General features: G+C 60.4%; 1 protein-coding gene across 4 annotated transcripts in view; it reads left to right on the plus strand.

Moving 5' to 3' along the window:
* Positions 1–25,921, plus strand: part of DPP9 (dipeptidyl peptidase 9) — a 40,895-nt gene extending 14,974 nt beyond the window's left edge. For 2 of the 4 annotated variants that reach the window (XM_059918702.1, XM_059918705.1), the window contains 16 exons: positions 12–180; positions 936–1,049; positions 4,084–4,212; positions 5,499–5,560; positions 7,166–7,266; positions 7,934–8,111; positions 8,332–8,494; positions 11,993–12,072; positions 14,864–15,016; positions 15,418–15,553; positions 17,548–17,693; positions 18,636–18,782; positions 19,724–19,876; positions 20,503–20,645; positions 21,982–22,093; positions 24,781–25,921. In XM_059918702.1, coding sequence (XP_059774685.1) covers positions 12–180; positions 936–1,049; positions 4,084–4,212; positions 5,499–5,560; positions 7,166–7,266; positions 7,934–8,111; positions 8,332–8,494; positions 11,993–12,072; positions 14,864–15,016; positions 15,418–15,553; positions 17,548–17,693; positions 18,636–18,782; positions 19,724–19,876; positions 20,503–20,645; positions 21,982–22,093; positions 24,781–24,873 — 2,079 coding nt within the window. In that variant the 3' untranslated portion in view covers positions 24,874–25,921. Of the gene's footprint in view, positions 1–11; positions 181–935; positions 1,050–4,083; positions 4,213–5,498; positions 5,561–7,165; positions 7,267–7,933; positions 8,112–8,331; positions 8,495–11,992; positions 12,073–14,863; positions 15,017–15,417; positions 15,554–17,547; positions 17,694–18,635; positions 18,783–19,723; positions 19,877–19,998; positions 20,134–20,502; positions 20,646–21,981; positions 22,094–24,780 lie in introns of those variants that run through there. The other 2 variants (XM_059918704.1, XM_059918703.1) reach the window with 2 other exon arrangements.
* The last annotated feature ends 686 nt before the right edge of the window (positions 25,922–26,607 follow it).

Consider the following 26,607-nt stretch of genomic DNA (forward strand, 5'->3'; position numbering starts at 1 on the left):
TGTGTCCCCAGGTGTCCCCCATGAAGCCCCTGGAAATCAAGACCCAGTGTTCCGGGCCCCGGATGGACCCCAAGATCTGCCCCGCCGACCCCGCCTTCTTCTCCTTCATCAACAACAGCGACCTGTGGGTGGCCAACATCGAGACGGGCGAGGAGCAGCGGCTGACCTTCTGCCACAAGGGTGAGGCCGGGCGGAGGGCGCCGGGAGGAGGGCGGGGCGGACGGGAACCGCACCCCTGGTGTGGTCTGTCCTCACAGCCACCAGTCCAGCTTCTAGAAAGATGCCCGCCCCCGTCACTGTGCTCCCCGCCGGACCACCAGGCGCCTTCCCAGACCGTGATCTCACGGCCCCCCTCCCGTGGCTTCCCCTCTGGCCCCACAGAGAGTCCAGCTGCCTGGCTCAGGGTCTTCCTCCGCGTGAATCGCCCCGGCCACTGGGGCCTGGCCTCCGTGCCGGACACTGGTGCGCCTCTGCTCCCCTCAGCCCCTCCTGCCTCCGCTGTCCTGTCCCCGCGCCATGCTTCCAGCCCAGAACTCACCAGAGCCGGCCTGCCCCTCAGGCCCCTGCTTGCCGACAGTGACATCATCACCCCTGTGCAGATGTATCTGTGGGACTGCATGGGTTGTGACCTCCGACCCCGATCCCTGCCTCCTGTCCTGCCCCAAGGCCCTGGTGCCCTTTCACTAAACCTCACTGAGCTTCTCAGCCAGGGGCGACTGGGGTACTGGCCATGTGCCGAGACATTTTCAGCTGCCCCAGCGAGGTGAGGGGGCTCCTGGCACCTAGTGGGTGCGGCCAGGGAGGCTGCTGCACACCCCACAGCGCCCAGGACGCCCCCACAGAGAACGGTCCGGCCCCGATGTCAGCCGTGCCAGCGGAGAAGCCCTGCTCTAAACCAGACTCCTCGCCTCTCGCCCGGCCGCCTCCCCCTCCAGGCTTGTCCAGTGTCCTTGACGACCCCAGATCCGCGGGTGTAGCCACCTTCGTCATCCAGGAAGAATTTGACCGCTTCACTGGCTACTGGTGGTGTCCCACAGCCTCCTGGGAGGGTAAGCGCCTTTCTGTTTTTAGAAACACTTCTGCAGACACTTCTTCTGTTAGCAGAAGCACAGTGTACATGCTAGTCTGCTCTTTGCTCTTTTCATTTAAGATAAACCTCAGCAACCTTCCCATCAACATCCGTGTCTCAGTCCTTTGAGGCTGCTGTGACAGAATACCACAGCCAGGGCGGCTTATAAACAGCAGACATTTATTTCTCACTGTTGCCAGGGCTGGGAGTCCAAGTCCAAGGCAGATTCGGTGTCTGGTGAGGGCCTCTTCCTTGTTCATGGATGCTGTCGTATCACCCTGTCCTCACATGGTAAAGGGGCAGGGAGCTCTCTGGGGTTCCTTTTTATAAGGGCACTGATCCCCTTCATGAGGGCTCCACCCTCGTGACCTAATCACCTCCCAGTACATCACACTGGGGGGTAGGGTCTAACATTTGAATTCTGTGGAGACACAGACATTCAGTCCATTGCTGTCAGCGCCCAGAGAACCCTTTAACTGTGGATGTCCTGGGGGCATGTATGTACCACAGTTTATTTAAGAAGCCCACACTGATAGGCACTTTGGTTGTTGCCAGTTTCCGGTTTTGGTTTTGCTTTGGTGTTGTAAACAGTACTGCAGCGAAATCTTTGTACATTTATCCTCATGACCTCCTGGGAGTATGTTAATGGTCCTCAGCCAGGGGTGGTTCTGCCCCACCCCCCCCATGCCCAGGGGACACTGGTGATGTCTGGGGACATCTGTGGTTGTCACGACTGGGGGTGCTCCCAGCATCGAGGGGGTTGGGGGCCAGGGGTGCTGCTCCACACCCCACCCCAGGGTGGCCCCCCCGCAGAGCATGAGCCGGCCCTAATGTCCGCAGCCCCAAGTATCGAAAATGCTGCCTTAGAGAAAATTCCCAGCTGTAAGAGAGCTGAATTGAAGCTACATGCATCTTAAATCTTGACGGATTTTGCCAACAAGTTAGAAAGAAGCCAGATCAGCAGGCCCCTTTGTATCTGTTTTTCTGTGCTGTGCGTGAGGCGAGGGTGTCTTATCTCCCCTGTTCAGTGGACCAAAGTCCGTTTCCTGAGCGCGGGGAGAGTCGTTTCTTGGGGTGCGTGAGTACCATCACACCCTCTGCTGCACGAGCAGGAGTGGGCCAGGCCTCCGCTGCGCATAGAGTCCTCCCTGGCCTTAGCGCCTCGGTGTGCGTCAGTGGGTGAGTGGCCACGCAAGCCAGGATCCCGGGGACCAGGCACTGGCCATCCACCGCCGCAGCCGAGTGCCACCCCATCTGTTAGTCACCCCTGCCTTTATGTCAAAATCGATTTGAAAAGAAAATTTCATGGTCCTACCATGAATAGAAGCTAGGCATGAAAACTGTGCAACGGAGAGAAACCAGCGCCGAACATTCTAGCCGGCACCCAGGAAAAGGGTGACTTGCCAGCGTCAGGCGCCTAAGGGCTGCTGGTACTGCCGAGACGGGGCCGGGATCGGCACGTTTCTGGGGAGGACGCCGCACGCGCTCCCCCTTCGTCTGGGCCGGGGTCTTTCACCACCGCAGCGCTGTGTGTGCCTGTGGTCTGTGTCTCTGGGGAAAAGGGCTCCAGGTCAGGAGTCAGGGTCCTGGGTCAGGTCACTCAGCTTGTGACTCTGCGCGCCTGAAGCAGGTGACCATCCACCCTTCGACTTCCGGCCTGTAAAGTGAGGTCTCTCCCTCTCGGCTCTGTGGACACGGAGGCTGGGTCATTCTCTGTGGGGGGCCGTGGTGACTCAGTGTGTCACCTGAGTTGTGACGGCCACAAATGTCCCCAGACATTGCCACATGGCCCCTGGGGACACAGAATGGCCCCTGGTTGCCATCTACTGGTCTCAATGACATCAAGATACTCACTCTGCTATTCTTAACAGCTCAGAACCCCTCAGATAGAGCCCCTGAATTCTGAGGCCAAGGGACGTTCACCCCGCTTGCTGTAGCCCCACTCATGGCATGCGCCCATGGAGCTACACGACCATGACAACCCAAGAGGATCTTTCCTGGCCAGAAAACTCAGGGCCCCGGAACGACCCATGCCCAGTGGACAGACATAGAAATAGAAGCCCGTAGCGCTGAGTCTGAGCTGCAGCACTTCCGCTGCCTCAGCCCTGTGGCCGCCAGCGCCCCATAGAGCAGGTGTGGAGACCTGAAGGCAGGGTGGGCTTGGCCGAGGTCGGCGGGTGTCATTGGTCCGTCCTAGTGAGTCAGGTGAGGGTACAGGAAGCAGATGGGGACCCTTCTCGGCAGGCGAAAAAGGAACAGCCGTGGGCTCCGTGCCCTTGATGTTGGCATTGCCAGTCCCCACGCCCCTTGCTAGGCTGTCAGCTCCCGGTGATTCGCTTACTTCTCATGACAACTTTCACTGTACCCCTTCTTGAGCCCTGCCCCAAGTGCTAGTCTGCTCGGGCGGCCGTGACCACGTCCCACAGATGGGGCAGCTCAGACGTCACAGCCTGGAGGCTGGACGTCTGAGATGGAGGTGACAGCAGGTTTGGCTTCTTCCGAGGCCTCTCTCCTCAGCTTGCAGACGGCTGCCGTCTCCCCTGGTCCACACGTGGTCTTCCCTCTGTGTGTCTGTGTCCTAACCTCTTTCTATAGGAACAGCAGTCATACTGTATCAGGGCCACCCTCAGGGCCACATTTTAACCAAATCACCTCTTTAAAGACCCCCATCTCCAAATACAGTCCCAATCTGAGGTCCAGGGGTTGAGACTTGAATGTAGGAATTGGGTGGGCGTGTGGTTCAGCCCATAAGTCCCCACGTGGCCATCTCCCTTGCCTTCCTGTGCTGGGAAGAGCTCCTTTCTTGCTCCGGTTTTACAGGGAAGGAAATCGAGGCCCCAGGAGGACATGTGACTGGCTTCAGGCCTAGTACACAGCAGAGCTGGATTTCCAGCCCCAGGGACCATCCTCGTCTGGGCCCTGCCATGGCAGAGCAGAGTCCCCGTGTGGGCAGGGGGGTGCGGGGCGGCAGAGGCGACGCCCGCACCCTCGGCAGCTGCCCCGCCCCCTCCCAGGTTCAGAAGGCTGCAAGACGCTGCGGATCCTGTACGAGGAAGTGGACGAGTCCGAGGTGGAGATCATTCACGTGCCCTCTCCCGCGCTAGAGGAGAGGAAGACGGACTCCTACCGGTACCCCAGGACAGGTGAGGGCCCAGGACAGGTGAGGTGAGGGCCCAGGACACATGAGGGCGGCTCGGCAGTGGTCTGAATCCTCACAGAACACGGTGAGGCACCAACCAGGATGGGCCCACAAGACCCAGACAGGGATGGACCCGGAGAAGCAGGCTGCACTCGGGAACAACAGCCAGGCCAGCGCCACCGTCAGTGGTGACTGGTGTCCTGCCTCGGGGCCCAGGAGACAGTAGGAGCCCTGGGGAGGCAGTGGGAGGTGTGGGCCCCCTCCGGGGGCGCATCAGACACTCACTGCCTTGTGAGAATACAGGGTTTGCCCAGAAATACAGGGAAGTCCCAGAAATCTACCAATTCTTAAACGTGGCTCGAATCATTTAAAAGTACTTAGCAGGACTTCCCTGGCGGTCCAGTGGTTAAGACTCCACGCTTCCACCGCAGGGGGCACGGGTTCGATCTCTGGTCGGAGAACTAAGATCCCACATGCCACACGTGGCGCGGCCAATTAAAAAAAAAAAAAAAAAGACTTAGCCACACAAAATACGCGTGCAGGCCAGGTTCAGCATCTTCGGGACCTCCGTGGAAGCCTACGACAGACTCGTTCTTGCTAACTGTGGGCCATGCTAGGCAGAGCCTTCCTAGGGAAACTTGCAGTCCCTGGTGTGAATGGGGAAGTCGGTCCTTCCCTTCCCCTGTTGCAGAGACGAGGAAACAGAGGCACCGAGACATTACCTGCTGAGCCGTGGGGGCCAGAGTTGAGATCTGTCGTAGGAATAACAGGGGCCTGAACCAAATCCCACCCTGGAGGGCATGTCTCGGTCACCCCAGCCTATAGGCCACCTGCCTCCCGACAGCTGAAGACTGGCTGTGTTGCTGGGACATGGGCCACCTTTCTGCATCATTGGTGCTTTTGTTACGAGCGTGTGCTGTCTTTGCAGCCGGCATTCAAGCTCTCCAGTGGCAGGGAGGCATCTTCCTCGTGTTTGTGTCCCCCCTCATGGCCCTCCCACCAGCCCAGGCCTGACCTATGTTCTTAAACAGCAAAGTTGTTGCCACGTCACTGTCGGGACTGAGGCCCAGGCCCAAAGTCAGACAGTCCTACCTGGGGGACTTTGTGCCTGGGCCAGAGAGGGTGACGCACCTACAGAGAGACCTTTGGCCACCTGGCGCCTTCCTCCCCTCCCCCCACGCCGGCTGTGTCACTGCCTGTGAGGGTCACCCCCCCAGCCGCCGCCCCCAACACCTGCTCTCAGCCCTCTTGGCAACACCTGCCAGATCCACCTCGCTTTCGTTTCTGCAGGCAGCAAGAATCCCAAGATTGCCTTGAAACTGGCCGAGTTTCAGACCGACAGTCAGGGCAAGGTAAGAGGGGCCTGGGCGCCCGGGAGAAGCTTCTGGATGAGGAGAGGAGGGCCGGGGTGTGGGCTGGGAGACGGGTCCGGAGGCCGCTCGCCCCCGTTGCATGGCAGGTGCTTCTCTTGGCCAACTGAACCCGAAGAGGCTCTGCCCGGAGCCCCAGCTTTCGGGCTGGGCCCTGCTGCCCGTCACTCTGAACCTGGACTCCGAGACGGGGAGTGGTGAGCCCGGCCCCACCTGCCTCCAGGTGGCCCCGAGGCGAGCGTGAGCTTTAAGCAGAGGCCCCGCAGGGGTTGGGCTGCGCAGGAGGGCGGTGGCTCGCAGAGCTTCCAGAACAGAGAGCTCAGAGGGGTGGGGAGCAGTTGCCTGGGGCACCCCGACCTCAGGCCAGGGGTGCCCCACCCCAGCCTCTGGGCAGCTCCTCACATATCACTTCACCGACCCCATCAGTGTTCTGCCTCCTTCCCTCTGTCAGCTGGTCATCGTCGCGGACAAGGGTCCCCATCACCCAGGGAGTCGTTCCTCAGGGCCCCACAGCCAGGAGGGCAGAGGAGGCTAGGGGGAGAAGGGCGGTAGGGATGCCCAGCCCCACGTGGGGATGTCAGAGGGCGACGCCCCTCGCGGCAGAGGTTGGAGCAGGCAGACGAGCCGGGAAGCCCCTGTGTATGTTTGCCGAAATGGCTTCTCGTGTAATGTTTCATAAAAAAAGCGTGAGATTAAATACACCTGTTTTCATGATTGAGGGGGATGGTTTTTGGTTTGGGCATGATTAGGCCCTAACCAAACCCCTTCTGCACTCTTGACCAGAACATTCCGGCAGATTCTACAGGGATCTGTCCTAAGTGGCTTTGCCGAGCCCCCAGCTGTTGCAAATGGTTACTGGCCCCGTCGGATGGGCAGGGTCCTGAGGCGGCCATGGGTTTTGCCCACTGAACAGGCAGCTGGGGCAGGCGGGGGTTGGTGGCGAGCCTGGGTGTGGGCTGTGCTGAGCCCCTGCCCGCCTCTCTCCTTTCGCCCCTCCCGGGGAGACGCGCTGCCAGCCCCATGTCACCTCCAGGAAGCTGCAGCGGCCAGAGGCTCTGTCTTACCCAGGGCCACCCGGCTCTTCAGTGACACCCCAGGCCAGATCCCTTGGTTTCCAGGCAACAGGCTGTCATAGCAAAGTACCACTGGGAGGTTTAAGCCACTGAAGTTCTTCATCTCCAGGTTCTGGAGGCTAAAGGTCCAAAATCAAGGTGTCAACAGGGCTGGCTCCTTCTGAGGCCTTGCGGGAAGGTCTGTTCCAGGCCGCCCCCCTTGGCTTGGAGACAGCTGCCTGCTCCCTGTGTCTCGTCACAAGACGTTCTCTGCCTGTGTGGTGCCTCTGTCCCTTTTTATAAGGACACCCGTCCTGTTAGGTTGGGCCCCCCCCCCCACCCCAGTACGACCTCATCTGAACTAGTTACACCTGCGACCACCCCGTTTTCAAATAAGTCCCCCTTCTGAGGTACCAGGAGTTAGGGCTCCAACATGTGGAGCCGGGGGGGACACAGTGCCCCCCAACAGTGGCTGTCTCCTCCTGGGCAGCACATGGCCAGGCCGGACTGTAACCCAGGTCTGCTTTGCCTTTAGATTGTGTCGACGCAGGAGAAGGAGCTGGTGCAGCCCTTCAGCACGCTCTTCCCGAAGGTGGAGTACATCGCCAGGGCCGGCTGGACGCGCGACGGCAAATAGTGAGTGTCTCCCTCGCAGGGTAGAAGGTGTCCCTTCGCAGTCATTTTCTAACCCTTCTGCCCAAGTTGGGGCAGACACCTCTAAACCAGGGCCCCAAACCGCCACCCGGGGGCCAAATCCAGCCCGGTGCCCGTTACCGTACAGCCCATAAGCCAAGAATGGCTTGTCCGTTTTTCAGTGATGCAGGGGGAGATGCAAAGACGAGTATTTTGGGGACTTCCCTGGTGGTGCAGTGGTGAGGTCCCTGTGCTTCCACTGCAGGGGGTGCGGGTTCGATCCCTGGTCGGGGAACTAAGGTTCCACATGCCGCCCAGCACGACTGGGGGGAAAAAAAAAGTTAAGAAACTGTCCACTTAGAGTAAAATATGAAACAAAGGATAAATAAAGGCTGAGGACTTGGCAGAAATTGGCCAGGTTTACAAATGACGTGAGGTGTTTGCAGAACAAGCTGGATTGCGCAGTTCTGTCGGCAGCCCCGTCTCCCCCTGAGCGGGCGTGCCGGCCAGGGACCCTTTGCGTGCTGCAGGGTCACCTGCTCAGGTGTCAGTGAGGTCAGCAAAGGAGGCACCGTTCTGATCAAACACAAGTGTGGAAAGGGGGCCGTCGGGCCCTGGCTGGCCTCTGCTGGCCCCTGAGGTGCCGGCCCTCTCTTGTCTTGCCCCCCAGTGCCTGGGCCATGTTCCTGGACCGGCCGCAGCAGCGGCTCCAGCTCGTCCTCCTGCCCCCGGCCCTGTTCATCCCCACTACCGAGAACGAGGAGCAGCGGGCAGCCTTCGCCAGAGCCGTGCCCAGGAACGTCCAGCCGCACGTGGTGTACGAGGAGGTCACCGACGTGTGGATCAACGTAAGGGTGGGGGGGTGTGCCCCGCGTCCCCGCCCCCAGGTCCCCAGCTGGGCAGGGGCTGGCGATGTGGAGAAGCCAGCTCAGGAGGGAGAGTCGGCGGAGTCTGACCTCTAGCCAGGCTGTCGGAGCCTCCCCTTTCTCAAAGGGATGTGTGCCGCCCGCCCGCCCCCCCCCAGCCCCCTGCTTCTGACACGTCCTCTCTCTCTCTCTGCCCGGACAGGTTCACGACATCTTCTATCCCTTCCCCCAACCAGAGAGAGAGGACGAACTCTGCTTCATCCGCGCCAACGAGTGCAAGACCGGCTTCTGCCACTTGTACAAAGTCACCGCTGTTTTGAAGCCCCGCGGCTACGACTGGACCCAGCCCTTCAGCCCCGGGGAAGGTGAGCAACCCTGACTAACACCTTGCTCATCGCCTGTGGTTCAAACCTGTGGTTTGTTCCCTGGTCCCGCCCCAGAGGGAGTGGGTGCCAATGACTAAGAGGCCGGCCTTTCCCAACGCCATTCCTGGTCTGGCAGGGTTATCACAGCCAGCTCCAGGCTTATTCAGTATTTATTGAGCACCGACCTCATGCCAGGCCCTTTGCACACCAAGTCTGTGCTGTCTGGCTCTGTATAGGAAAAGCTGCCCCGCCCTAGGTGCGGGGGTATCACTGTAGGAAGAGAAAAGCGAAGACCTCTGCTCTGGTGGAGGAGGCAGGCATCATCCAAATACAGTGAAAAGAGGCCAGGAGGCCAGGGACAGAGCAGTGGATAACGTGCCACAGAGCAGAGACCGGGTGGAGGCGGAGGCAGCCGCAAGCGCTCCAGGCCGAGGGACACCCCGTGCAAAGGCCCTGGGGCAGGGCAGGGCTGGGCCTGGCGTGTTGGAGGGACAGCCAGGAGGCCTGTGTAGCTGGAGCAGAGTGAGCAATGGGGAGAGAGGGAGGAGGGGAGGGCAGGGAGGGGACGGGGCAGGTGGCACAGGGCCTCGTGGGCGGCCGCGGGGAGGACTAGGGCTTTTACCATTGACCTTCGGCCGGTTTAGAATGATTCTTGTGGCTGTTCATGGAGCAGAGCCTGAGGGAGTGGGGAGGTGACAAAGTTGGGGTCAGGCAGTGGGGCTGAGCTGACTCTGCTGTAGATCCAGGTGGGCCCGATTCTGGATGTACTTGACTGCTGAGCTGACGTGGTGGATTGCACCGGGGTCTGAGAGAGAGAGAGAGGGAGGGACGGCGTGGACGTCTGAAAGGGTTTTGGAGTTCCAGTCTGAGATGGAAAGACTCTGAGGGGACAGTTTAGGAGAGAACTATTGAGTTGGGTTTTGGACGTGTTCAAGTTGAAGCTCCGTGCAGTTTCCGGGGACCAGGGTGGATCCGCGGTGGGAACGTGGGCGTCCTCACACATGGATGGCATCTCAGCCTGGGGACAGGCTGGGGCACCAAGGGCGGAGCCTGGGTAGGGAGGGTGTGGTCTGAGTGCCAAGCCAGGGCTCTCCGAGCTTGGAGCAGGGTCTCCCCGGCACTGTGGACATCAGGGCCGGGTCACTCTCTGGGGGGTGTCCTGGGCCCTGTGGGGTGTGGAGCAGCCTCCCTGCCGCCACCCACCCGATGCCAGGAGCGCCCCCATCGTGACAGCCACAGATGACCCCAGACACCACCCAGTGTCCCCTAGGTGTGGGACTGTCCTGGATGAGCCGCAGGGCTTCGAGGCCGTGCCCGCTAAGGAGCCTGAGGCCGCCACAGTGTGGAGACGGTCACCCGAGGGAGGGGGTATCCGGGGGGCTCAGGCACCACAGGAGCCCGAGGGTCAGGAACAGATGAAGCCACAAGATGCCGAGGCATCCGGTGAGATGGGGACCAAGGAGTGACCACCGTCTGGGCGTTGTTGTCCTTCAGGGTTGAGCGCGGCCGTCACAGGCCAGCTGAGCCGTCTCAGAGATGCTCGTCAGCGTTTGCTTTTCTGTTTGTCTGGAAACCCCCTCGCCTTGGAGACTTCACTGGAGCAATCCTCATCCTCCCTCTTGAAACGGGCAGCCAGGAGCTCTCGTTCTGCCTGGTGGCTGTTGAGTGGCGCTCACGGCAGGTGCCCCCAGGGGACCCCTGCCTCTGAGGTGGGCCCTGCTGGTTTCCCCTCCGCCCTGTGGCGCCCCGACTGCATCCTCTCCACCGCCCTGCCTCTAGGCCTCCGCCTGCTGCAGGCGACTGGACGGTCCAGAAGGCGAGGCCGAAGGGGTGGGTTCCTTAAGGGCGTCCCGGCCGAGTGGGAGGGCGGTCAGGAGGCTGGGGGACCCGGTCAGGAGGCGTGTGTCCAGGTGACACAGGCGGCTCCCCAGCGGGGGGCCGGGAAGGGAGGAGGGAGGGGCCTGGCATGGTCGGCGGGACCCTCTGGACCGTGAGCAGCGTGGGCTTGAGCCCGGAAGATGACTGAGGACAGTCAGAGCGAGTGGGAGCAAGGCAGGGGGACCCGCAGGTTGAGCCATCGCCCAGGCCTCCTGGGGGCCTCCTGGGGGCAGCAGGAGAATTGAGGGCACAGACACTGTGGACTGGGAGCAGGCGTGTCGGCAGGGCCAGCCCCAGAGGAGGCCTGTGCAGCTGGGCTCCCTGCCTGGGCCCAGCAGAGTGGGTGTCAGCAAAGGCGTGAGTGGGCATGAAGTGGCGCATCCGGCCCCCGGTGAGTGAAGGGCGGAGGAACAGCCCTCCCTCCCGGGTCTTCTTGTGACAAGTCACTCGGCCCAGGTCTCTGCACTGGAAGTTCCTGAGTGTGCAGCCCTGTGGGTCTGTGCAGGGACATCTGTCCCTCCCTAGGTGACGTTGGCAGTAGTTTGCTTCAGGTCCAAGAGGACAGAAAACAATTTTAGGGACTTCCCTGGTGGCGCAGTGGTTAAGAATCTGCCTGCCAATGCAGGGGACATGGGTTCAAGCCCTGGTCCGGGAAGATCCCACATGCCGCGGAGCAGCTAAGCCTGTGCGCCACAACTACTGAGCCTGCGCACCTACAGCGCATGCTCCGCAACAAAGAGAAGCCACTGCAGTGAGAAGCCCGCGCACCGCAACGAAGAGTAGCCCCTGCTCGCCGCAACTAGAGAAAGCCCGTGCGCAGCAACAAAGACCCAACATAGCCAATAAATAAATAAATAAATAAATATTAAAAAAAAAAAAAGGAAAGAAAACAATTTTAGCCAGCGCTCATAAACTGTCTTAATAATTTCTAATACGTGGCAAGACACATTCCGTATTGTTATTTACCTGGTAAAAATTCAAAAGCGAGACCTACCCACCAGAAAACCTCCTGTAACTCCACTGAGTCTTTGCTCAGCCCCAGAGTTTAATCAGGATCTGGTTCCCAACATGTCCTAAGCGGTCACAGGTCCAGGGCATGGAAGACCTACCCACCAAAAAACCTCCTGTAACTCCACTGAGCCTTTGCTCAGCCCTAGAGTTTAATCAAGATCTGGTTATGTGGCCTAAGCGGTCACAGGTCCAGGGCATGGAAGGTGGCGGTTTGACCTGAAGGATTCTGAAATTGGGTGCTTATTTTTTTTGGCTGCATGGCATACGGGATCTTAGTTCCCAAACCAGCCATTGAACCCGCGCCGCCTGCAGAGGAAGCACGGAGTCCTTACCACTGGACTACCAGGGAAGTCCTGGAAATTGGGTGCTTTTGATTAAAATGCAGATCCCTGGTTTTTCTGGGGAAATGCTGGCACCCCATCCACACGGTGGGAACCCCGCACCTCGCTCCCTGGGCCGTGGTGTGGCGGGCCCCTGTACCGTCCCTGGGGCCCAGCCGGTGTACCCGCCCATCACCTGGCTGCCTCGGGTCTGCAGAGAATTCGTTGTGTGCTTTGAGTCCCCATCATAGCTTCCCGGGCCCCCTTCACCTCTTTTCCTTTCTTCCAGATGAATTTAAATGCCCCATCAAGGAGGAGATCACACTGACCAGCGGCGAATGGGAGGTTTTGGCCAGGCACGGCTCCAAGGTACCCGAGTCTCCATGCATGCTTGTACACGCATATGTGCACAGACACAATGCACACGCGCTCCTGCCACCTCCAGACCCCGCGGGCCTGTGGCTTCTCTCTCCGCCCCCCACCCCCGGCCACTCCCTCCTGCTCTGCACACCAAGGGCCACGGGGGCTGTGCTTCCCACCAGCTGGAGACCCTGGGTCCAAGAAGCAGGCTGTCCTGAGCATCCTTTGTCGGATCCTGGTGGGTGAGGCCCAGCCCATTCTCAGTGCCACCTGGAGCATTCACTTAGCCTCCGTCCACTCCATGAAGCCACCTGTCCCCAGGACAGCAGTCTGTGAGTCTGTGGGACACTGGTGGTGCCCACCGTAGAACTGTCCCGCAGCTTCCGACGGGGGCCCACCCCCATGCCTGCCCCGGGAGGTTCGGGAACAAAAGATGCAGCTGCAGGGCTGAGAGGTGTACCTTCCACTCCCCGACCCAGATGCTCCATCATAAAAACGTGGTGACCAGAGTACCTTCACCGGGGTCCAGGTCTACAGAATTCCAGATTTTACAGAGAGACCCCTTAATCAGACCTCCTGGATCCCTACCTCACACCAGCATAAAGGCCTCCTGGACCAAAAACTTAGACGGAAAAAACTAAACCATACAAATAACCAGGAGAAGATGTAGGCCAACCCTTTAACAACTGAAAGGTGGGCCACCCGTGTGCTGCCCAGGGCTGCCAAGAGAAGGGGGCCAGGCACCCCTGGGCAGCGCGGCCAGGTGACGTGGCTCGGCCTTTCTGGGGTGCAGAGGCGGCATCTGTTACAGCATCAACCCACGTCTCATCCGACCCGGCAGCCCCAGGTCTAGGCGTGGACCTTACGAGGCCACCCCAGGGCACACTCGAGAGGTTAACACGCAAGTGTACGTTGCTGTGCTCTTCATACAGTGGGAAGTAGTGGTTAGAAAACACTCGAGCAAGAGAAAAGTGTCATTGCTGGGTTCTGGTTCTGTAGGTAACCGTGTCCATTCCAGTATGACCACACCTGGCCCTACTCAGCCGCTCTGCTGTGGTTGAACCTCACTGGAGGCCCCTCGCTAGCTGGGTGCTAAGACTCAGTTTCCTCACCTGTGAGATGGGACCATCAGATAGCGCTGGTCCTCTCCACAGCAGTTTCTCCCTCGGTGCCGTGGACACTCGGGGCCAGAGATGGGCACTGTGGGTGTGGAACAGCCTCCCTGGCCCCCACCCTGGGGGTGACAACCACAGATGTGTCCAGAGGCTGCCAAACGTCCCTGGGGGGCAGAACAGCCCTGGCTGAGGACCCTGCTTTAAAGTACTTTGAGGCCCTCAGCGTAGCATCTGGCAGACACACAAGACAGTATTAAAACCTTTCTCTAGGGACTTCCCTGGCGGTCCAGTGGTTAGGACTCGGCGCTTCACTGCCGAGGGCCTGGGTTCAGTCCCTGCTCAGGGAACTAAGATCCCACAAGCCGTGTAGTGCGGCCAAAAAAAACAAAACCCAAAACCTTTCTTTAACGTGAAAGTTTTACCCTCTGCACGCCTTATCTTTTTACCCAGAAATTTTCTTTTAAAAAAAAGCATTTTAAGAATTAAAAAGGGAAAGAGAGCCCTCTGCCGCTGCCACGACCACCACGGCCGCATGCTCCGTGTGGCCTGTGCCATGGCCCTGGGCCTCGGTGGGTCCCCCGCCTGGAGATCCTCCTTCCCGCCTGCATATCTTCTCACATGGTCCTTGTGACAACACCAGCGCACAACTTAACTACGTGTGGTGTGGGGTTTTCCCATGACCTCCTCCATTTCTAGAAAACCTGCATTTATTTTTCAAGGACAGTGACAGCGAACACATCAGTGTTTGTTGTAAAAATTGAATCGTTCTAAATAATCCCCTTCCATCCTCATCCCAGACCCCTGTGACCTCCCCACTCCGCCTCAGAGGTGACCAGGGGGGGAGATCACTGCACATCTTTCCTATTTGCACACGTCTCCACAGGAGTATCATAATGTTAGAGGATGTATAGGGCTTTTTTAGGCAGTGCAGCTTTATGTGGCCGCGGAGGACCGTGCCGTAATTATGGAACCAGTCCGTCTTGGGCATTCAGGGTGTCACCTCTCTTTAGTCTGAAGAACACTTGGAGCATCTTTGTGCCTTCGTTTTGAACTCACCTCTCTGGTGGAGTCCTCAGGAGCAATTCCCAGGGGTGTAATCGCCGGTTCAGAGGATGTGCCTTTTTGAAGTGCCTCTTTAAGCGTCTGTGCTGCGCGGTCAGCCCCAGCAAGGCAGTGCCTCTTCCCGGCCCCAGAGCAAGGTTCCTTCCTGCTCCTCCTGAGGACACTGCCTAAGAGCCATGCCAGGGGTCTGATGGGCGTTCCCCCAGGAAACCGGTGGGGCAGGGAGTTACCACTTCTTAACCCTGAGCACCTGGGTCAGAGCACCTGGGCTGTCCCCACTGGGGACCAGGGCCGGGGCCGGGCAGGCCCAGAACAGGCCCTCCCTCAGCCTCTGCCCCAGCATTGGGGCCTCAGCCCCCCTCAGCGGCTGCTCTGGGTCTGCCTGGAAGGAGCTGTCCGGACCTGGAGTTCTGATTCCAAGTCAGACCGGAGAACATGCAGTTAGCCCAGCCCTAGTGGGGTCTGCTCCTGCCCCACGGGGTCTGTGAAGCCTCCCAGACAGGTCTCCAGCCGGCGGGCTCAAGCCAGCTCGGGGAGAACGGGTCCCCTGTCCACAGAACGCTGGGCCCTCCCTGGGGGTGGGGAGGGCGGCCCTGTCACCAAGAGCCCCCGTGCCCCCGCAGATCTGGGTCAACGAGGAGACGAAGCTGGTGTACTTCCAAGGCACGAAGGACACACCCCTGGAGCACCACCTCTACGTGGTCAGCTACGAGTCGGCCGGCGAGATCGTGCGCCTCACCACGCCCGGCTTCTCCCACAGCTGCTCCATGAGCCAGGTGGGCACCTCCCTGATGCTCCCTCCCTTGGAACATTCTAGAACATCAGGCAGCATTCTGGAACATGAGCACAGGGCTACCCCCATCCCGGGCAAGCAGCCGGTGGCCGTTTGCTGGCTGCAGAACCAGCAAGATGGGCACGCTCTGGCGTCGGGCAGGTCTGGCTCTGACCCCCACCCCCGATGGGTCCAGCGGCCTCCGCCTGGGGACCCCTGGCCAGGGGACAGGCTTCTCTCGCCTCAGTCTGCTTATCTGCAAGGCGGGGCTGGTGGTAACAGCAGCAGAGTTAGGGGAACACACCACACGGGGTGAAGATGGCATGTGGTTGATGCAGGTGGCGGGCGAGCAGGGAGGGGGAGGGGGAGGCGCCCCGCGGTCTCAGCACCCCGTCCCGCCCGCAGAACTTCGACATGTTCATCAGCCACTACAGCAGCGTGGGCACGCCGCCCTGCGTGCACGTCTACAAGCTGAGCGGCCCCGATGACGACCCCCTGCACAAGCAGCCCCGGTTCTGGGCCAGCATGATGGAGGCGGCCAGTGAGTAGCCCCAGGCCCCCAGGCCCTTGAGCAAGTCCTTCCCCTTGGGAGCCCCAGCTTGCTCGTCGTGGGCCTGGTAAATAAGGCAGGTGAGGGGGCCATCTGGGCGAGCACAAGGCATTGAGCGGCGCGGCCCCGAGAGCGGGTTGAGCGTAACCACAGGCCCCGAACTGTCCTATGGGCCCCCCGACACAGTCTCTGGTTTCTGTGCTGCTGTTATGGGTGGAGCACATACTCAGTGCAGGAGCCGACTCTGCCAGACGGATGGGGTCCCTACATGGGGCACCCTCGTCCTCAGGGGCGGCCATCTCCAAGGGCGCCTGTGCAGAGCAGACGCTCCAAAGCCTTCGTTTGTGGAAGGAGCCGGGGGTCGGTCACGAGGGGCCTTGGGGAGCACGAGGCAGCTTGTCAGTTTGTCCAGGAGCCTCCAGGGTGGCCAGGACTCTGCCCGGCTGACCCCGGGTTTCAATTCTGGCTGCGGGAAGCGAAGGCAAGTCAGCTTATCTCTCTGAAATGTTTCCTTATCTACCGAACGGTCCAGTGGCAGCCCGTGGGATGTAAACCAAGCGCTCACGTAGCGCCCAGCTCATAGGAAGCGCTCACTAAAGAGGACGCCCTTCCCTGAACCCAGCCCTGCCACTTGCAGATTTCTAGAACATTGTAGGAAATAGGAATCCCTGGAGTTTGGGGTGTGTTTTATGGGCTGGAAAGCAGTTTGTCACATCACCGCCCCCGAAAGCTGAATAAGTAGGCAGCCCCCTCCATCTGACAGCTCAGTCCCTGACTCTCCCCATGTCACCATGGATGTGACAGCGTGGGAACTCTGGCCCTGGTTCACACAAGAGGAAACTGAGGGAAGGGAGGGGCCTGCCAAGGCACCCAGCACAGCCAGTGGGGCAGCAATGGGGGCGCAGGTGTCCCGATGCCCAGCCCCGGGCGTGCAGGCAGGCGGACGGGGGCACCGCTGCCCCAAAAGTCCACTCTCGCCGTATTTGTGGGCCACATCTGTGAGAAGCTGGCAAGCTGGCCCGTGGGCCAACTCCGGCCACGTCCAGTCATTTCGGCATCACCCGTGGCGGCTTTGGGGCTGCAGCAGCAGCAGAGTCAAGTTACCGTGAGCCCCTCCCTAGCCACAGGTTCCGCATGCATGGATGCAGCCAACCGCAGAGCGTTCCAAAAAGAAAAACTTGAGTTGTGCGTGACAACTATTTACATAGCACTTGCATCGTATTTACAACTATTTACATAACATTTGGTATCAGGTATTATAAGTAACCTAGAGGTGGCTTAAAGCACGCGGGAGGGTGTGCATAGGTTATATGCAAATACTATGCTATTTCATATGAGAGGCTTGAGCATCGGCAGGTTTTGGTATCTGAGGAGCACCCTAGAACCAATCCCCCGAGGACACAGAGGGATGAGTGTGGTTACAACCCAGAGACACACGATGGCTCTTCTGCATGTAAAGCCAAAAATACTTAACTACTTAGCCTTTTACAGTAAATATTTGCAGACCCCTGACCTACATCGCTATTTACTTATTTTCCTCTTAAATCGACACCCTGTTTAACTTAAATGAACTTAAAGGAAGAGTTGTCTTCACCACTGGATTGGAAAACCAGTGTTGCTTTGCAAAGATACAGGTAACCATAAAAATCAGAGAGAGCCCCCTTCCCGCCATAAAACTGGCCGTTAATCAAATCCCAGAGCTGTCGTCACCTCTGTACTAGATGAGCCAGTGTCGGGGCTCTGGAGTCGGTTCTGGCCAGACTGTGGCCTGGCCCGAGCCGGCTCACAGGGTGCAGGGTCACTTCCGCCCTCAGCCTCTGATTTTAACTGTCGGGCAGCGCAGGAGATGGGGTGCCTCCGGTCCACCCTCCGGGGCTGGGGGAGTGTGGGCGTCTGCCAGACGTGGGCCCCGCTTCGAGGTGGGCTTCCCGGGCCTGCCCTGGCCCAGCCCGGCCCTCGGAGCCACAGCCGCTCTGTCTCCGCAGGCTGCCCCCCGGATTACGTGCCCCCGGAAATCTTCCATTTCCACACGCGCTCGGACGTGCAGCTCTACGGCATGATCTACAAGCCGCACGCCGTGCAGCCAGGAAAGAAGCACCCCACCGTCCTCTTCGTGTACGGAGGCCCGCAGGTGGGCGCTGCCCTGCTCCCCACACCCTCCTCCCTCCACCGGTGCCCCTCCCCATCCCCACTGACCACGCAGGGTCCTTGGGGGCCCCTGGCTCTCCGCACACCCCACCCTCTGCCACAGCCACCCTTTCACCTGCTAATACTCCCGTGTCCCTCTGGGAAGCCCCCCTAAACCCGGCGTGTGTGTCTGGGCCACCTGCCCAGCAGTGACCCACTCTCACCCCTGGTCGCCAGCTTGGGGACAGAGGTGGCCAAGGGCCCTGGGCCCAGCTCTCTGAGAAGGGGACAGGCCAGGCAGGCCGGTTGGCAAGCAGGTCCATCTAAGAGGGAGGTTCTCTGCTGGAGGTGGTCTGTCCCCCAGGTGGTACTTGGCGATGTCTGGGGACATTTGTAGTTGTCGCAGCTGGGGTGGGGGACGCTCCTGGCGTCTAGTGGGTAGAGGCCTCGGATGCTGTCAACACCCTGCAGCCAGCGGGATGCCCCCACCCCCAGAGGACGATAAGGCCCCGAACCTTCATCGTGCCAAGTAAGGGACTAGCGTAAGTGACGTTACTTGGGGAACACACTGCCCGCCCCCCCCGGCAGTTTTTGTGTCTGTTTTTAGAGATAACTGAGGGTAGAAAAGAAAGAGGCTGAAGAAATAAGGGAGTAATTCCACAGAGGGCCTGGGGCAGAGGCCCTGGCCGAGAAGGGAGCCTGGCCGGGGCCTTCCTCTCTGTATCACATCCCAAGCACAAGGCTTGGTGCACAATGGGCCCCCGTCTGACCTTCCCCTCCCCCCACGTCCACAACCTGCCCGGGGCCATCCATAGCCTTCACGATAGAGCACAGGCCCCGTCTTCAGGCTGTAAGCCCCCGTCCCGTCCCGCTGGCGTCTCGCCCGTCTAGCCCATCCTGCTGGTGTTGTATTTCTCACACTCGCCTCGTCTCGCCTTCCCCACAGGTGCAGCTGGTCAATAACTCCTTCAAAGGAATCAAGTATTTGCGGCTTAACACTCTGGCGTCTCTGGGCTACGCCGTGGTCGTGATTGACGGCAGGGGCTCCTGTCAGCGAGGGCTCCGATTTGAAGGGGCCCTGAAAAACCAAATGGTAACATCTCTCCCCAGTCCCTTCCTGTGTGGTGAAGGGGGACCTGGGGCTTGGGGGCGGCCCTGGGGCTCCTTCATCAAGGACAGTCCTGGCCAGGATGTCAGTCATAAGTGGGGCGGCCTTTGGAACCAGAGGGAACATCCACTGTGTTGCTCAGCTCTGAGCTGGGCCTGTGGGGAGACAGGTAGACACACGCCCCACCTGGTGCCCAAAACCCAGATGCAGCCAGACACGTCAGTATAGGCCTGATCAGCAGGAAGTCCCAAGGGTTGGGCAAGACAGGCACTGGTGGCTGTGGAGGCGGTGCTGATGGTGGTGATGGTGATGGTGATGGTGGTGGTGGTGATAATAACGATAGTGATCGTGATGCGGATGTGGACGGTGGTGATGGTGATGAGGCTGATAATGCTAGTGATGGCGGTGGTGATGCTGATGATGATGGTGATGAAGATGGAGATGGTGGTGATGAGGATGATGACGGTGATGAGGACGTTGACGGTGGTGGTGGTGGTGATGATGGTGCTGGCGGTGGTGGTGCTGGTGGTGGTGATGACGGTGATGACACCAGCTGTTCATCAAGCCTCAGCATACGCCAGGCCTCAGAGTACAGGACACTCAGCATCTCGTTTCATCCTCACACCCACCGTAGACTTGGTCCTGTTCATGTTAACGTCCTCCTTTTGGGGATGAGGAAACTGAGGCCCAGAGAAGGGACATGACTTTCTCAGAGTCAGCCAGGGGATGGCGGGGCAGGGTTGGTGCCAGGCCGGTCTGACCGCCACCCCAGACAGCAGATTTGCATGGGGCCTGGAGAGAGGGGTAGCTTCCAGAGAGCTGCTTTTGATCCAAGAGGAAGAGGGCTCCCTGCGAGGGAAGAGGTGGGACAGCAGGGCGGGTGCCTGGGAAGAGGCCACTGAGAGGTGCCTGGCCTCGTCCCCCAGGGCCAGGTGGAGATCGAGGACCAGGTGGAGGGCTTGCACTTCGTGGCCGAGAAGTACGGCTTCATTGACCTGAGCCGGGTTGCCATCCATGGCTGGTCCTACGGAGGCTTCCTCTCGCTCATGGGGCTGATCCACAAGCCCCAGGTGTTCAAGGTGGGTCCTGCCCCCACCTCCTCCCTCCTGTCTGCCAGCGCCCACCCGTGCCCCTTGGAGCCCGCCCCCCCGGGGGAGGCATCTTGGCAGGGGCCTTGCCACGTGGCTGTTTCTCCCCGCAGCAGCCCCATGGGGCCGAGCCCCCCTCCTCATTGCCCGCCACTGCTGACCCCAGGATGGCGTCCGGCTGCACAAAACCCCGCCAGCAGCTCTCTGTGGGAGGCTGAGCCCGGGACCCCGGCCTCGGATGGGCAGAGGTGGGGCATGGTGTGAAGAGCGTCGGGGGAGGGGCCCCCAGGCCGGCGGCACTGTCAGGGCACCGCGGGGCGGCGATGAGGAGGCGGAGGCGGCAGGAAGGCAGTGGGCCCAGGGAGGGGCCGATCCCGGCCCCGGCGCGCTCGTTCAGCTCACCCACCCTCCCGAGACAATGCACGGTCCACGGGGGAGACACGTCTGAGGGCCCCTCCCCTGCCAGCCCCCGTGTGCATGCCCGCTCCTCACGTCCTCCGGGGGAGGCCCCGGGACAGCCGGCCAAGCGCAGGCTCCCAGGACCTGACCTTTGTGTGTACATGTCTCTCTCTTTCTTTCTCTCTCTCTCCCTCCGCTCCATCCACTGTGGCCCTCAGGTGGCCATCGCAGGCGCTCCGGTCACAGTCTGGATGGCCTACGACACAGGGTACACAGAGCGCTACATGGATGTCCCAGAAAACAACCAGCTTGGCTACGAGGCGGGTTCCGTGGCCCTGCACGTGGAGAAGCTGCCCAATGAGTAAGGCCCCCACCCGCCCTGACTTCAGGGTCGCCAGGGCTGGCCGTCCATGAAGCTGGCCCGCCTGTGGCCGGCTGGACGTGGCTTCCGCACCTCCCACCCTGCCTGCCCCTTGGTCCCCTCTGCTCCCGCAGCCCTCCCTCCTCAGCGCTCCTCACTGAAAGCAGGTGCCTGGGTTCTCTTGGAGCGAGGAGGGAGGGAAGCCCCCCAGCCCTGCCCCCAGAAAGATAGAAGGGAAGGTCTAGAGTCGCACCTTGCACGTGCTGGCTCCCCTCACCCCCCAAACACGCGGCCCACCATGGACCCCCTGAGTTAGTTTTGAACCTGAATGGCCTCTGTCTTGTGGGTTTTGACACCATGGTTCAGAACACAGGTCCACAGTGGTTCTAACATATAGGTGTGTTGGACCAGCTCTGGTGTCCCATGTCACGCTTTGGGCATTGGCTTCTGATTCGCCGATCAAAAAGAAACTGGCGTGGCCAGTTTCTGGTGTGGCTCTGTCTGGTGAACCTGGGCCCCATCTTTAGTGCCAGGGCTCTTGTCACAGGCTGACCCCGCCAGGGCCCCTCTCCCCGCAAGGCTGCTCTCTAGTCTGGAGGGTGGCCTGGGCTCCACGGTGGCGTGCCATCGTGCAGCCGAGCTCAGAACCCACTGCTCCGTGGCCACTCCGATTTACGTTCACATTCATCCCAATTCACTAGAACAGTAAAACCATGGAGACAGACGACCAGTCGTTGCCCGGGGTGGGGAGTGACTGCTCATGGGCATGGGGGTTTGCTCCAGAGTGATGGAAGTGCTCTGGAACTCAGGATAGACGTGATGGTTGCACGACACTGTGAATGCACCAAATGCCCCTAAATCCCTTTAAAATTAGTAAATTTTAGGTTGTGTGAGTGTCACTTCAATAAGTTATTTTTATTTATAAATCAAAAATTTAAAAAGTAAGGTTCCTCGACCACCCTTGCCACATGTCAGGCACTCAGTAGCCACCTGGCGGCGATGGCTGGCTCAGGTCTAGAACATTCCATCGTCTCAGAGTGCCCGTGGGCAGCACTGCTCCAGAAGCTTCCCCGAGCTCAGGACATTCCAGCCCTGAGCACACCCCTGCCCTCCTCGCCTGGAAGGAAGTGAGGGGTCTCCCAGATCCGCCAGTTGTGCCCGGGCTTTGAGTTCCGCCACGTTCTGCTGCTGAGCCGCTGCTTCCGCCCTCGCTGTCCTGGGGCTGGGGCGGGACCCTGGGCCCCCAGCCCTGGCTGAGCGAGGACTGTGGTGCGACTGCCTACGGGCGGGAGGAGGGGGTCTCGCCCCAGGTGCTCACGCCCACCTTGTCTTCCAGGCCCAACCGCCTGCTCATCCTGCACGGCTTCCTGGATGAGAACGTGCACTTTTTCCACACCAACTTCCTCGTCTCCCAGCTGATCCGAGCAGGAAAGCCTTACCAGCTCCAGGTGGGTGGCTCCTCCCAGGAGCCCGCAGGGTGGGCAGCAGTGGGTCGGGGCACGCGTGGCCCCGCCGCCGTCGCACACCTGACTGCCTGGCTCCACGCTTAGCCGGCTCCCTGAGTCCCGACCGCCCTCCAGCAGTCGTGCGCTGATCGCTCCCGGTCCGCGCCGCCCTCTGCTGGCGACGCCTGGGAACTGGGCCCGGTGGAGGGAGGCTGATGGTACCGGAAAGATTGCGCATGCGCGCCAGGAACCTTGCTTTGAAGGAACTGTACAGAATGCTGAAAGCATCTGGGGACGGGGCGGGGGGGGCGGGGGGGGGTGCCCGGTGCCCCTTGACAGGGGTCAGAAAACGATTCCCCGAAGAGGTGACATTTAAGGGTGCTAAGGAGTAAGTGGGGACTCATCTAGGCCTGGGGGGGCGGCTGTGGAAGACACCAGACAGGAAATTAGTAGGAGGGAGCAGCTCCAGGACGGGAGGCCACGGTGGTTGGAGCCAGCAGGAGAACAGCTGGGGAGCAGGGTGCGGTGACCGGCATGGCAAGCCGCGTGACGCCTCCGGTGATGGGCGGGGCTTCGGGAGTAAGGGGCGGAACCTCGTGAGAGGGCGGGGCTTCAGCGGTAAGGGGTGGGCCTCGGGAGGGCTGTGTTTTGTTCCGAAGGGTGAGGCGAGGTGTCAGGCATCCCTCTGGCAGCCCTGTAGACAGAGGCCCATGGGGGCCAGTGGGACATGAGCCACAGTCAGTTGTCCCGGCAGGAAAGGGGGCGGGAGTGGGGAGCAAGAGGCCTGGTGGATTCGGAGGTGGGGGGCGGTGTGTGCTGGAGACGAGAGGGACAGATTTTATTACCTGCTGCCGCCACGCAGTCTTTCTGCTTTCTGGACGCCTCCATGCGCTCTGACCTGTCAGGGGAAGACGCGTTGCCATTCAACAAATGGGGAAACTGAGGGTCACCGGGCAGGAGGGACAGGCCGCAGGGGCCTGTGGCTGGGCATGCGCTTGCCAGACAGGGCAGGAGGGAGGCGGGGCTCCCTGTGGGTGAAGCTGGGTCGGGCGCCGCTTGTCAGTCCCGCCCCCAGCTGCACATGCTCTCCAAACACGGGCCAGAGGCAGCTGCACATCAGAGCAAAGGAGTCAGGCGGGTCCAGGATGGATCCTCACCTGTCCCTTCTGAGCCTGAAGCCCTGAGCCTCGTGGCTGGGATAGCCGCTCCCTCCCCGTGCGGCCATTGGTGGCAGGTCCTTTAACCTTGGGCCTTGTCTCCTCATCTGTGAAATGGGCATGATAACCCCTGCCTCCCAGAGGTTGTGAGGGTGAAATGAGTTCTCTCAGGAAAAGCATTTGGCACACAAGGGGGGCCCAGAGGCTTGAGCCCCTGCCTCCCCAGGGGAAATTGAAGGTGAGACAAGACGGTCCCTTGGGGGCTGCGCGTGGGGGAGATGGAGCACGCCCACCTTCCTCTTCAGACACCGGGCAGCAGTTGGCCTGGAGGCTGACAGCCCCAGCTTGTTGGTGCATCACGTTTGCTGTCGGATGTCAGGCCTGGGACTGGGGGCTGGGAGCACGGTGGGGAGCCGATGGACCCTCTCCCTGCCCTCATTGCCCAGAAGGAGGAAGTAACCAGACACCCAGGACCCAGGGTGGCATGAAGGGGTGGGTGCAGCGGGGTCTGTCCCAGGTAGTGCCGCTGCCCCGGGCCCGGAAGGAGTGGGGCCCGTGAGGCTGTAGGGGCAGCAGGACCCAGGAGTCCAGGTCTTGATCTCAGGCTGGCCAGTCCTTGCGGACCTCTGAGCTGGGGACCATATGATCAGACTTGTGATTCATCCAGGATGGATTCATCAAGGCAAGGGTGGAGGAGGGGAGATCTCTGGGCAGTTTGATGCATTCCTAGGGTAATGCATTCCTAGAGTCTGGAGCAGGTTTCACACCTACCCCATGAGCTCTTAGGGCTCCTCCGAGAACTGTTGGGGTGTAGGAGCCCTCATTTCATAGCCAGAGGCAAGACCTGCATCCTTGTCACCATCTACCCAAGAGCCTGGACATGCGCTCAGCCAGGTCTCAGGGACTGGGTGATTCCTTGGGCATGGCCCTTGGCACCAGCGTGCTGCCGCTTCTCTCTGGGGATGACCCCCCCCTCAGGTGGTGAGCAGACCCAGGAAAACACCTGGCACAGCCTGGGGTGGAGAGGCTGTCCTGGGGCCTTAGCGTGTATAATCCCCAACGGGGCCTGTTGATGAAATGAACGTGGCTCAGGCGGAGGCACCAAACGTCTGTGACACATGAAGCCCCAGCCACTCCGCGGAGCTGGGTTCCTTGCAGCTCCCTGGGTTTGGGGGATAGAGCAAGCAGCACAGTTTCTTAAGGCTTTCGTATGTGCAAGTGCTCTGTGTTTGAGACCTTAGCTTGCCCAGGCCACAAAGACCCTACAGGGTCTGAATTCTTCGCTCAGCTTTCATGGGGGGCTGCAGTCAGGGAGGCTGTCACTTGCCCAGAGCTAACACAGCAAGCTGGCCGTGGAGGGGGGATTCGAACCTGGGTCCCTCAGTGCCCTCCCCGGGGGGCGGGGGGCCGGGGGCGGGACCGAGGCCCTGAGGAGAGATGCTCTGAGCTGGGGGTGGAGAGGTTCGGGGATAGCGGAGCACAGGGTGCAGGGGTGCCTCGGTGCCACCAGCCTTGCCTTCTCTGTCCACCCAGATCTACCCCAACGAGAGACACAGTATCCGCTGCCCCGAGTCCGGCGAGCACTATGAAGTCACACTGCTGCACTTTCTACAGGAATACCTCTGAGCCCGCGGGCCACCACATGCGGGGCCTGCACAGTCAGAGCACAAGTGGCTTCGCCGCCGCCGCCACCGTTGCAGGATGGGCGTGGGGGACGAGGCAGGAGGGACCGAGCGGCCCCGCAGGCCCTGCGCAGCGCCTCCTCCCACCGGCCCCGCCAGACCGCCCGCCCCGCCCGCCCCAGGAGCTGCAGCCTTCGCCCCAACGCCTTTTACTTACTGTTTTCGTTAATGCTCCTGGGGTTTCTGCCTGCTGCTTCTTCGTGGCCAGGGTGGAGAGATGAGGCCAACGTCCACGAGGCACTTCCTCAAGCCATCCCTCCTCTCCCTGTCGTCCAGGAGCAGGAGCCTCAACTCCACTGGGCACTGGAGGCCAGAAGAGACTCGGAGGGGCCGGGCCTTTGCCCCGGAGACCCCCAGGCCCAGCCCGGCCACCAACACAGACACAGAAGCATGCGGTTGCCTTTCCTCCCCACCCGCCCACTTCATATTTGTGTTTCGTTTTGTTTTTCTTTTGGAGGGTGGGCATTTTTCTTAATTATTTAAAAGACAGAAAGCAAGGGGTGCCTAAATCTAGAATCGGGGTCTGCCGCCGGGCCACAGGATTCACCCCAGCCAGCACCCGAAGCCCACAGCGGGAGTCGTGCCCGGCAGGCCGTGAGCGGTGCGCGGGGAAGCGGGGCAGCCGTCGGGCCCGGCTTTCAGGCAGGCTCTGAAGCGCGCCCAGCCCCGTTCTCGGCTGCTCAGCGGCTGCCGCCCCCTCCCCAGCCCAGCCCTCCGGGCACACGTTTCTGCCTGGCCCGCCCACCCAGACCGGGGTTCCAGGGCTGGGAGTGGAACCCTCCCCGCCTCAGGGTTATCCTTACTCCTTCCTTTCCCTCCCGCCAAGAGTTCTGCCAGGGGCGGGTAGGAAAAAAAACAATACAAAAAAAAACCCCACCAGAGACGAACCACCTCTACACATTATGGAAAGAAAATATTTTTGTCGATTCTTATTCTTTTATAATTACGCGTGTAAGAAGTAGACTCATTAAACGATTCCAGATGGAAGCGTCGCCACCTGCCTGAGGTTCCTTCTGAACCCCTGGGGCTGGTGATGGGGGCTCCTTGAGTGGGCGGGGTCCTGGGAGGAGGCTGAGCCAAGGGCATGGCAGTCCTTGCAGTCGAAGGATGGGGGCGCTGCTTGCTCAGCGGTGCTGCCCTGGCACGAAGTGGGGGTGTGGGGTGCCAGGTCGTGGCTGGAAGATGCCCCACCCCTCAGTCAACTGGCCCAGTAAGGACAGTCCCAGAGGTCCTGAGGCAGCCTGTGGGTGCCTCCAAGGTGCCCAGCCCAGGGCGTCACGGGTGGCCTGGCCCTTACTTCCTTTTGCACCTCTCCTTGTCCGGAGACTTGACTTGGCGGTTGGGGGTCAGGACACACCAACAAGGGAGGGCAGGCCGTGCCCCTCTTCGTGTCTGTCCTTACAGCTGAGAGACTACGAGACCTGAGACCATGCCTGCGCAGAGGGCACTCTTGGTACTTGAGTTTCTAATAGCACGGTAGCCTCTCCCTGTGCCATCACCCGCTCCATCCTTTCGGAAGGTCCAGTTTTATTTTTAATGGCTTAAAGAATAAAACAAACCAGTACAAAAGGATATAGAGAGGAAAAATACGCCCTCCCTCCTGAGAGGTAACCCCTCCCCAGTCTCTCTTTTTAATACCTGCTTTCTATTCTGCCCTGTGAATGTGCCATAATTTATT

Source organism: Balaenoptera ricei, chromosome 3 (genome assembly GCF_028023285.1).
Source record: "Balaenoptera ricei isolate mBalRic1 chromosome 3, mBalRic1.hap2, whole genome shotgun sequence".
In the NCBI taxonomy this organism is placed as follows: Eukaryota; Metazoa; Chordata; class Mammalia; order Artiodactyla; family Balaenopteridae; genus Balaenoptera; species Balaenoptera ricei.